At 41.6% G+C, this 11,955-nt stretch overlaps 1 protein-coding gene across 1 annotated transcript; it reads right to left on the reverse strand.

Moving 5' to 3' along the window:
- Positions 1-307: 307 nt before the first annotated feature.
- CCDC14 (coiled-coil domain containing 14) lies at positions 308-11,021 on the reverse strand. Its single transcript, XM_086615650.1, has 13 exons — positions 10,983-11,021; positions 10,302-10,357; positions 9,744-9,819; positions 9,056-9,128; positions 8,821-8,961; positions 7,499-7,738; positions 7,314-7,408; positions 5,735-6,305; positions 5,037-5,178; positions 4,328-4,407; positions 3,661-3,879; positions 3,447-3,579; positions 308-1,515 (listed from the first exon to the last, which is right to left on the reverse strand). The coding sequence occupies exons 1-13, from the start codon at positions 11,019-11,021 to the stop codon at positions 531-533; spliced, it is 2,850 nt and encodes a 949-aa protein (XP_086471776.1). The 3' UTR covers positions 308-530.
- Between the last annotated feature and the right edge of the window lie 934 nt (positions 11,022-11,955).

Consider the following 11,955-nt stretch of genomic DNA (forward strand, 5'->3'; position numbering starts at 1 on the left):
TGAACCAGAACAAGGAGCCAATTTCTTGAAATATATGGTCATAACCAAGGAAAATAACTATATGTCCAATTTTATAACAGTCAAATTATAATTAAACAAAAATTTCTCTATCATCTGTAACTGACTTCAACTGCGTCTCTCTCAATGCTGTTCTTACCACTTTAAAAAAGCACACCAAAAAACCAAGCAAGTGTACTTTATCATTTAATAGAAAAATTGTATTACTAACAGCACACGGGTTTCTAAAGCACTTGTCAAGGTCTGTTCTAAGAATTAATTTTGCAATTAAAGAATATAAACCTAATTCGTAATTTAAAAAAACGCATTTATACCTGTTACTTCAAGTTGTACACATCAAGGGAAGCAGCACCATAGCTTAATGAGGAACAAATCCCATCCACAATTTAAACAGCTAGGAATAAGTTATTTCATACCAAATAAAAAATAATATTCTTATCAGTACCATACTTACTAATATATTTCAGAAAAACCTAAGTAATTCAAGTGCACCTCATTTTGTTTCCTCATACTCATTGTTTCATCATGCTATCTTGCAGAGTTCTTTGTAATCTAGCTATGTTGGCATCCAAGGCTGCTAAGCTATTCTTAAAGTCCTCTTCATCTCGAGAAGTAAACGTTGAGAAAGAGGATGCACTCCACTCAGACTTCCCTGACATATCATCAAATGAAATGGAACTAAAAGCAGCTATTTCACTGCCTTTTTTCCAAGAAATCTCTTTTGGAAATAGCATCGGTATGTGAGGGTATGTACCAGGCTGAGATTGGTCTGGTTTATCTGGGAAGTCTTTTGGAGCTGCACTTGGAGTGCCTTTAAGCCTCATTTGGACTTTGTCTCCTTCTGTCTTCACTTTATCCCCTGTAACTTCCAGCATTTTTTCCACAGTCTTTCTCACACTGCTCCCAGTACTTAATTTATCCAGAAGAGTCGGATCCTTCGATATCTCACATCCATTCTGCTGCACAGAGTTAGAGTGTTCACAGTCATAGTCCAACATCTTACAAGCCCCTCTACTTTGGGGTAGTAGACAAGTTCTTTCAGAGATTGGCAACTGTTTTTTAGAGGCACTGCTAGTCAATGGAATATAAACAGTGTCATCCAACCTGGTTTGGTCATCTAGTAAAGTCCCAGAATCACTAACCGTTTCTGCATCTTGCTTCAGTGAGGTAGGCAATATTCTGGGAGTTGATGGTCCTCCTTCCAAGAACGCACTCTTTATTTTACTTCCTTCAGCAGCCGACTTTTCATAGGATAGATTTCGTATTTCTGATTCTCCGCTTTTATTTGAGAACTGAAGTTGTGTATCTGTCAAAATATGATCCGTTTCTAATTTTTTTAAATAAGTCACTACTGAAGTACTCCCAGGAAATGGATCAGGTTGCATCTGCTTTTCATGGTCTTCCAAAAGAGACTTTGAGAGACCTTTTTCAGGTCTGGGTCTGATGTTGTCTACTGTGAGGTCAGAGAGAAGCTTGGCCATACTGCCCTGCAAGGTTCTGTTAAGATAAGATGAATTAATCTTATTAACTATTTTTTTAGCAACTATTAAAAACCCACCTTTTATATAAAACCAAAAAATTAGATTTATCAGACGGCAGCAAAGTTACAATTGTCTTTCTACACATCATAAAAGGTAGTATAAATATGAGCCTATTCCAAGTTTATTGAATTTCGTCCTTCAGCTCAGAGAAATGTGTCTATAAAAAAAACCTACAACCCCCCCCCCGATTTACCTGCTTTGAGTACTACAAAATAAAATAAATTGATGTCAAGAAACTGCTACAAAGCATATAGACACAGCTATCAAAATCAGTGAGAATTTTTTTCTGAGTGATTCTTCCCATTACATCTAATAAAACATATAATGAAAGGAATATTTCTTCTTATTTTTCTGCTTGCTACATCAAAAGAAATGAAAGCTTAAATGCCTATGTGTATAGCATATACTTATATACATGTAATGAAACATCATTATACCACCATCTGGTGGTCAGTATAATAGTCATAAAGCGTGTAACATGTCAAAGCTTCTACTAAAGAATCTTAAGTGTTGATTAAAAATACTCTGCCGTTCCAATCAGTATCAAATATAAACAAGACAGACAACAGTTTAATTTCCTGTGCACATCATGTCCACACAAATTTTATGTACATACCACTTTGCACGTGCCAAAAGCTATTTAAGTCTCCCAGCTTGCCACTACATTCAATATACAACACTAAGATGAAATAAATTCCACCTTCATTCAGTGATCCAAGAACTCCAACATCATTAACATCTGGGCATAATCTACTTCAAACGTGTGTACAGTTAAAGAAAGGACTGCTCATTACCACAGCAAGAGCTTGCTGTGGGTCCTGAAGACAGATTTTTCTGCGAGTTCTTCTCCAAACAGACCAATTTCTGAACCACGGTGAAGAAAAAAAGAAAAATAATCCCCTCCTTAATTCAGGTTTGGTGGGTTGGCGCTGACTGGATGCCAGGTGCCCATCAAAGCCACTCTATCACTCCCTCTTCTCAATGGGACAGGGGAGAGAAAATCTAACAAAAAGCTCGTTTTTGAGCTTTATCCAGAGGGAAACTATTAACAAAAAGATCAGAGTGGGATGAGAAATAAAACCAAATCTTAAAACACCTTCCCTCCATCCTTCCCTTCTTCCCAGGCTGAACTTCACTCCTGAATTCTCTTCCTCCTCCTCCCTGCGAGCGGCACAAGGGGATGGGGAACTGGGGTTGCTGGCAGTTTGTCACATTGTTTCTGCTGCTCCTTCCTCCTCAGGGGGAGGACTCCTCACACTCTTCCCCTGCTCCAGCGTGAGGTCCCTCACACAGGAGACAGTTCTCCATGAACTTCTCCAACATGAGGTTTTTTCCCCCTTCTTAAATAATGGTGCTACCACTGTCTGACTGGTTCAGCCTCGGCCAGCAGTGGGATCATCTTGGAGCCGGCTGGCATTGACTCTGTCGGACATGGGGGAAGCTTTCTTTTTTTTTTTTTTTCTTCTCACAGAAGCCACCCCCTGTAGCTCCTACCAAAAATCTGCCCTGCAAACCCAATACATTGGGTTAAGATTTAGTTTCCAAATTGCACAACTTCAAGGGAATAGCAGCAGGTTTTCGGGTCCACGCGCTTCTCACGGAGATCCTTACCGGCAGGTCTGCTATTAAGCGTTAAACCTTCGCACAAATTGCAGCAGACAGCGTTTTACTTTGCAGCGGAACTCAAGTCATGGAGGACGACAATTCTGTTTTAACAAAATTATAGCACCATTCTAGCAAAACTAACTACAAAGAGTTTTAGCCTACATGATCTCCTACCACTAAGATACTAAGATTACAATAATCCAAAGTCTGAACAAACAAAACAAAACAAACAAAAAAGCAAAGCAATGTCAAGAGGCAAAAAAATAGCTTAGCCAACGGTACCTGGTTAATTCACGCAGTCTGTTAACTTCTGCATCACGCTGACGTAACGTTATGCCCAAAATCTTATTTTCTTTCTCTGAAGCTTCCAGCTTAAACTGAAGGCTCTTCACATTTGCTAATGCCTCTTCCGCTTCTAAAACACCAAGAAGAATACCTAATTATTTCTTTGAAGTTTTAAAAAACATTAAATGAAGACCAAATTCAAAACACGTACCAATCTTGAGCTTGGTGGAATGAATGTCATAATGCTGTTTGTTTTCTAGCAATTCTTCTTCTTTATCTTGAACATCTTTTGCAAGATGTTTATTCTCTTCTTTCTGACTTTCTATTATTTTAAGTAGTTCTTCGTTTTTAGCCTGCAGTGACTCAAGACCTTTCAGTGATTCTTGCAATTGACTCTGGAGCATCATATTCAAGGACTGCAAAGAAACTACTACCAAAAGTAAAACATAAAAAGTTTAAGTGGTTTTTTTTTTGTTGTACAGTTTGATTTCTAAATCAAATCAAGTTTTAAAATAATCTTGGTAATATGAATTTTGCTTACAGATAGAAGGGCGTCTTGAGGCAGCAAGATAAAACTCAAGCTGCCTTCTTAATTATCTAAATATGTCATCGTCATTTTAACATACACAGAAGGAAAAATAATCTACTGGACAGCTGAAGAGCTGAGTCTCACTATGTGGAGTCTGAACAGGCACAATAATCCATGCAAATGCAGTTGCAGGATTAGACCCATAACGCTTAGTTGTTGCCACTAAAGGCCATAATACGTATTGTTATTTTTTATTTATGTATCTATATATCTATATACGTCTGTATCTATTTAAATAAAGCTTTAACAAAACCGCCCCAACAAGCATCATTCTCTACTAGTACTTTACATTCATAGTTGCAGCTTTGTCCAGATGTCTTCTCACTTATTTCTCGTTCCCCAAGTTGCTGATTTAATATTCTTAGTCTCCTAAATGTGAATTGTGAAAAAGCACAAATTCAGTAAGTTCAGAATAAGTTCAAACACCGCATTTTAAATTAGTTTGGTAAGAAGCTGCTACTGAGAATTAAATGTCACAGAAAGTTTCAGAAATATAAAAAAGTTTTAGTAATGCATTTTTCTTACATTCCTATCTTTCTTCAACACAAAAGACCCTTTGCCAGTTCCGGTAAATATTTTTCCCTCTATTCTAAAGTAAAATGCTACCCAGTTATGTATTTGGGAGCTCCTCTGAAACGAGAGCCATTTTTTGCATTTGAGAATACATTACAAAAAGAATATAAGCAGGCTAACAATGTTGATACTTTAGTTTTCAGAGAGAATGATACATTGATCCCTCCTAGACAACAACCCAACCATGATGTAACTGCTGCTACTAAAACATCAGTATTAAGTGAAGTTTTGCTATGCGTTAATTATTTATTTTTAAACTATACAGCCTTACCAACACACTTTCTAATGTATAAATACTGCACAGATAACAATGAAAGGGTCGTAACACACCATAACAATGATAAAATACGCCATTTAGGACAGACCAGTCAAAGACGCTTTAGGCACATTTGCAGTAAATACAGCATCACTGATGTGTCACATACCTACGCAGCTGGGCATTTTCACTTCTGAGAGGCTGTAAAGCCAGCGCTATTTCAGCTTGTATGTTCATACTTCCCACTACAGCTGGGAGCAACGATACGCAGTCTTCTATTTCATTCATCAACCTTAACATTTCTGAATCATCTGCAAGAGGTGAGGGGGAAAAAGGCCCCATAAACATATAGACCTGTAATATGACAGTAATGTTTTCAATGCAATTCAGCAATCTGCAAAGTGATATATGAATGTATCTACATTCTTTTTTCCCCACAAAAACCTTATCTTTATTTATTTATCTATTTAAAAGTTTTAGGCTTGACTATGAAAACTATGCTTTAGGTCCTGATAAATCTCAATCCACCATCTCTCTGACCAATCTTGAAGGATTTGCTGTTGCAATCTGTCTACGCTGCTCTCTTTCTCAGGCGAAAACACTGTACATGAAATGAGAACAATGTTTACTCTAGCTGTTACAATAATGTTCAAATACTCCAAAAATAATTTAATGCTTATCCAGAGGGAAACTATTAAAGCTGTGAAGTTTTAATAGTGAAGCTATTAAAGTTGTGGAAAACCACTCTAAGATGTCACTTATCATCTGACACATACAACTTCCAGAAACTGAAGTGCTCGCTCATTTAACGCAGCTATCGTGCTATTTGTATGTAATCGCCCTACTGCACAATGAAAACGTCCTCACCTTCATCTGTTATGAGTGCCCTGAGCTCTCGCAAAAGGTATTTCACAGTCTTAACTTTATGGGCTGTTTCTTCTGGACTTTCTTTTCTAGATTTTAGCACTTCCTTCACAAAACTCGTCTTACAGCTTGTATCTCTCATTGGGGCTATGTCAAGTGCTTTCAATTCATCTTCTTCGCTGGCTGTGCCCTCACTATGGTCTTCAGGAGTATCCTCCTCCTTGTTACTTGAAGCATTATGTTTTGCAGGACAATGATGACGGTGCTTCTGTTCAGTCCTGCCGTTCATCATTTCATGTGATTGTAACAGGGCCAGGTGAGCTTGTATGCATCTTACCAAATCTGCTTCTTTTATCTGTTGCTCGTGGTTTGGGGTCATCTCTCTGCCAGAAGATGACGAGGTGAATGCAGGCACTGTAGAGTTACTTGACACACCTGAAGCTGTACAAGGGATCATGCTAGGAAGAGCGGTGGCAGACTGTGCAGCAGGAGTAGGAGCAGCAGAAACCACCGGGCAAACCACAGGTCCTCCTATCTCTGGCACACGTTCATTGCCACTGTCTACACGAACATCCTGCAAAAAGCATATTCATATTAAATTAGCATGATTTTTTAAAAAATCTTAAAATACCCACAAAACCCTTGTCTGACTCAATGTAGTCTTGATCATTCTTTGCAAATTATAAAAGCAACTACAACTCATTAATTGCCTAGTTTTCCAGTATATTAAGGAGCAATTAAAATGTAAAACTCATTTAGATTGCCTGCATCTTAAATGTTATTGGCAACATTAAAGCACAGTCCTTTTTCAGCTGTTGTGTAAAGAAAAAACCTGAGCAGTGTTTTGTTTTTGTCTTTTTCCTTTATGAACAATCATTCCTTGAATCAAACCAGAACAGGGAATAAAAAAAAACCCACAATGCTATCACCTTTCAATATTTTAAGTAGATGAACTTCTTAAAAGTCAAGGACAGCACTAACTACACATGGACTGCCTGCAGATGGAAGGTAAGTCTACAGTCTTACAGTTTCAAGGTGCAAGCCCTTTACCACATTTCCCAAGGTGGCAGTTGGTACTCTCCATTAATTCTATTCTATATCCTGAAATACACAAGTATTTTAAAATTTGGCTCTAAGATAATACACAGTGTCTGAAGAAATAATCAACTGGACCATTAGCAGGGAGAAGCTACATATGAGATATGATTTCTTTTATCCAGAGTTGGTTTATGACCCTGATGTGCATTATTGAGAGTGCAATTATTAACAGTAACGAATGATCTCCTGCATCTTCCATGTTTTCTGTCCATTACAGAATTCACCATGCAGAAACAAGCAGCCAGTTGAAGTGCCTCTAACTTCACTTTTTGGTGCCTATATAACATGTATGTTAAATAGCAGTATTCTCTCTAATTATTTATTTATTCTGTTCATCACTATAGGTTGAAATATGCAAATTTTTTTCTTTAAGGAAAATTATTACAGAATCACAAGAAAACCCCCCACTTAAATAAACGTATAAATAAACAGGCAGTGCTAATTTAAAACATTTATTAATAGTCAAAATCAAACTTTTACTTACTGACTGAGTAGATAAGGGATTAGCTGAGTGCTGCAGGGTCAGAGCTGATGTGGAGGTAGGTAATTGATAATTAAAAGCTGCAATATTTTGACATCCTAAAAGAAATCAACACTCATAGATCAGGACAAATTCAGGCAAAACTCATACAGTAAAATAGCAGGCTCTAAATTAACGGTTCCACTAACCGTGATTTGAGGTAGGAAAAGGGGTTACAGTAGGAATTTCGTGACTGTTCTGTGGTGGCTGGCCAGTTATCAAAGACATCTGTGTGCGCACATGCTCGCACAGTTTCTGATGTATCACAGGAGAGTGTTGACTGCAAGGCACGTGAATTGGTTGAACCATTTGACTCTGTGCTGCACTGGGAAGTTCTTTCTCAGTAGAAGGCGTGGTAGACGAGGCAAGTTTTCTATTTAATATTGGCACTATGGAGAAAGAATGAAGAAAAAACCCAGCTGAAGTTGTCATGTCTTCTTGATCTACACAAATTCATTGTGTCGTCAGGCAGACTCTGGCAGATTCCTTTGAAAAAGAAAACCGAAAGACCCTATGGCTTACGATTCCAGTCGGATTTTTACTCACCAGCAAACTAATCCATTATTTTTTTCTTTCAGACAGAGCAACCTAACCCAGTTGGACAGACTGCTCTCCTTGAAGGAAGCAGAGAGATTTAATCCTATAGAAGGAGAAGGCCAGTTCTAAACTGCAATTCTTAAAATCTCTGCTCAGCTGCTTCCTAAGCTTTTAGACCATTTGGAATGACCCATCCAAAGCACTCTCCAAACCTAATTTTCTTATGCTTGGTATAATTAAAACTCTGTATTTTTACAGTGCTGAAAAGATATCAGCTATGTGCTCACCTTCTACAATTCCCAAAATAGGCATTCTGCTACGTACCTAGTCTACAGGCCTCACCTGTCTACTGGATTAGAAATCACACAAAAGAAACGGGGTGGACAGAGAGAGAGAAACGCTCATAAAAAGTGAAATATTTCAACTGAGCACAAATCAGCCTAGAGCACTCCATCTACCTTCTATTCAAGTGCTCTGGCCACTAAACCATTTGAGTTACTATGTATTGCTGCACTTCCCTGATTCCAGAAACTGATCTTTGAGAAAACCCTGGCTCGACACCTAATGCCAGGACAGTTTTTAGTTGTGTATCCCAAACAGAGACCAAGCACTGTAATGCTTCACTGTCCATGAGAAATGGAGCTTGAGTATTATCACTCTCCTCCATGCTTCCTACCAGCTAAACTCGATGATGTTGGCATTTGTAAACACACTCAGCTTTCTTCCTCGTACGTGAAGCTGGCGCGTTTGTGAATTTTAGTAACTGTTTAGCAGAAAGGCAATGAGTAATGCCTACATCCTTTTGTGCATCCAGCCCTGGATCAACCTATAACAAACTGCAACAATTACCTAAAGCTTTGTTACATCTCCTCAATAAGTTGAGGAGTCTCTCCACGTTGTTTCAGAAAAAACAAGCCCGAGAAAGCCCACTTACCAATTTCCTTTCGGATGTGGGCAGAAGCAGTGTGTTTTTTCAACCCTTTCTTCTTGGAAGTATTTCCTTTGATTAACAAAGGCTTAGAAGTATTTTTAACAGATGTTGTTTTCCCTGGTTGTTTATGGGTAGTCTCCCTTCCTAGTATGAGTCAAAACAAAAACTAGTCAACAAAATAAATCAAAGCAGTCTTACAAAAAGTAGAAACATAACTTAAATTTTCAATGGGTACAACCTGTAGCCTCATTTTGTAAGATACTCTTCAGCAAAGCTGCACAACGGTCAAGTCCATTATGAATAGTATCAACCTGCACAAAGAATACTGCAGTCAGGAAATGCGTATCACTGCTTCCTTTCAGTAAACCAAGATACTATTTTAGAGGTGAGCGTTCCCCACTCCATCACCTGAAAAAGAACAACTGATAACCAGCAAAAGCATGTCATTTTCCATGTAGTACTTTGCAACTACACAGAAGTTTGTAAACAGGCAAATTTTGAAAAAAACCCTAAATTGTGTTGTTGCACACGTGACCATTTGCTGGATTTTATGTTTTGGTAGTTGCATGTGTGTTGTTTTTATTCTTATTTCCACGCACAGTTAAGCTATTATCTACAGTGTATTTCTATTTTGGGCATAATTGATGAGCACACAGAGAAAACAGCACTGACTCCACACAACTCACTCTTTGGCACAAACCCGCCCTTAACGAGATTTGTCAGACCTTAACCCAGTGCCCACAAAGCCAACTTGCATGCAGCTGCAAGGTGCAGTATAGAAACTCTCGCCAGCTTTGCAGGAGCTATTTCTAGTCCAGATGCAGCAGTGTCTAAATTAACCTGTTCTTCTTCTATTACTCAAGATATTCTAATTTCCCTTCTCTTTAGATAACAGAAATGATTGTATTAAAAAGTCACTTAATTACCTGATCATCAGAGTCAGTGGAATAGAGAGAGTATCCAGACTCCACATCAGAGTGATGTCCTTTTCTTAAGCCAACCCTGAAAAAGTCAAATTCACTGTTTATATTACCTCCTTAATATGCAGCAAAGCAGAAAATTCACTTTTATTCAATAATAGCAAACTAAAGTAAATTAATTTTATCAAGAAACAAAGTACCTTTCTCTTTCTGAAAACTTTGCATTGCTGCAACAAATATGTTGAGCAGATATCGATAGCTTACATCAAAGGAGAATCCACTCTTAACAGTTTTTTCTACGGCTAGTAACATACAAATTTAATATTTTATAAATAAAACATGCAGAGAGAGTCAACCCTGTATTTCTACAGGCATAACTGCTATGCAGTTTGTGTCTGTCTATTCATGGGCTGCTTAGAATATGGCCGTACTGCGTTTTAGCTAAAGGTGTTTTCTGATATTTATTAATAATTTCTGGCTAGTGGTGAGGTATGACAAGGATCAGGTGCCCAAACGCTCACATGTACACTCAGTCTTGGACAGTATGCACAATTCAAGCCTTACTGTTTTCTTCCATTTGTTAATTTCGCTGCTCCTGTCAGCCTTCCAGAAGACAGCACCTGTTGATTACAGAAACATACTTTGATTTTCACGATGTTCTTTCACAACATACCTGAAGACCATCACTGCCCACTAACTCCAAGCACTCCTGCTGAGGCAGATCAGTTAAAGGCTCGGACCAAGGAGGGGGCCCAGCGCTGCCGTTAGGGACACAACTTTGTAGCTTTCACTTCACAAAGCGCATCCTGAGCATCACCACGTTTGATTCCCACAGCATGTCACAGATAAAGTAATCCACTTATCGACACGGTCGGGGCTGGCATACCAACACCCCTTCCAGACGGAAGCCAAGCTCCATAAATACACACCGAAACTTCGGGATTTTGAGAATACGCGCCGGTCGCTGCCCAAACCACAGGCACGCCAAGGCGGAGGAATCCCTGAACGGAAAGCTCGCTGCGGTGCCCCTGACCGACACGCATCGGCCCGCGGCGCCCTGAGGAAGAGTTGCCGGGCGCAGCCCAAGGCCGCTGAGCCCCTCCGGGGCCGTTACTGACCGCCCCGCTCGGCGCCCGGCGGGGACACCCTCCGCACCCCGCCCCGAGCAAACCAGAGGTCTAACGAAGCGCCTGAAGAGAGAACGGAGTCCCGGCTCCAAACGCCCTGCTCCCGCCCCGCACGCACCTTGCACGGCCGCGGAGCGCCCGGCCGGGCCATGGCCATGGCCATGGCCCCGGCCCCGGCCCCGGCCCCAGTCCCAGTCCCAGGCCCGGCCCCGGTCCCGCCGCCGCGGGGAGCGGACAGCCCCGCCCGGCTCCGCCACCTCCCGCGGGGCGCGAGCCCCCCGCCGGCCGATCCCGAGCGCGATTGGCTGACGGACGGGACGGCCGTTACGGCGGGGCGGGGCTAACGCCCCCTGACCCGCCCCGCTCAGTGACGCCTCGCGGCGCGCCGGCGGTAGCCGACGCGGGAAGGGGGCGGGGCTGCGCTGCGGAGTGCGGTCGGGGATTGGCGGAGAATGGGAGCCGAGGAGCCAATCGGGAGGGAGAAGGGGAGAGGGCGGGAGTGAGGCGCGCGGAGGCGCTGCCCGCCGCGGTGGCCGCGCCGGGCGGGTGAGGCGGGCCCAGCGCCTCAGGGCGGCGCGGCCGTCCCTCGCCCTCTCTGCGCCCGTCCGGCAGCGGCCTCTCCGCTTCGTAAGAGAAAAATCAGCTCGCGTAGCTGGGCCTTCCTGTCTCAGTGCTTTCCTCCCACGGCGCGGTATCTGATGCCTTAGGGATTCTTTGGCAGCCGCAGGCCCTGCGGGGCAGGGGCTCCATGCGCTCATTAAATTCATGAAAAACAGGCCTTGCGATGAGTGGGCCGCCCGGAAGGAAAACTGCAACATCTGCGTGGAGGACCGCTCATAAAACTACCTCACGGCCTCTGCTTGCCTGTGCAGTCCCTGTCCTTCAAGGCCTCAGGCACAAAAGGTAAAAGACAGGTAGCAAGCCAAAGGGAACTGTTGATATTTTGTGTACAAAATCCACTGGCTAAAACCAGTGGGTTTTTGTTCCCGTGCCGGATTTCAGCTAGTGTTAAATCTCTGGCAATCCCTGAAAACGTCTGTGTACATACATCACACAGGGTGGTGCCTGAGGTTTCACACACGTGCACACGG

Source organism: Tauraco erythrolophus, chromosome 8, assembly GCF_009769465.1.
Source record: "Tauraco erythrolophus isolate bTauEry1 chromosome 8, bTauEry1.pri, whole genome shotgun sequence".
In the NCBI taxonomy this organism is placed as follows: Eukaryota; Metazoa; Chordata; class Aves; order Musophagiformes; family Musophagidae; genus Tauraco; species Tauraco erythrolophus.

Excerpts from the sequence above, each read along its gene's own strand:
- CCDC14 (XM_086615650.1), bottom strand. The coding sequence starts at position 11,021 with ATGGCCATGGCCCGGCCGGGCGCTCCGCGGCCGTGCAAG. Across the intron at positions 9,129-9,743 it reads CCACTGACTCTGATGATCAG|GTTGATACTATTCATAATGG; the intron begins GTAATTAAGTGA and ends TTCTTTGTGCAG. Across the intron at positions 3,580-3,660 it reads TTCCACCAAGCTCAAGATTG|AAGCGGAAGAGGCATTAGCA; the intron begins GTACGTGTTTTG and ends TTGGTGTTTTAG.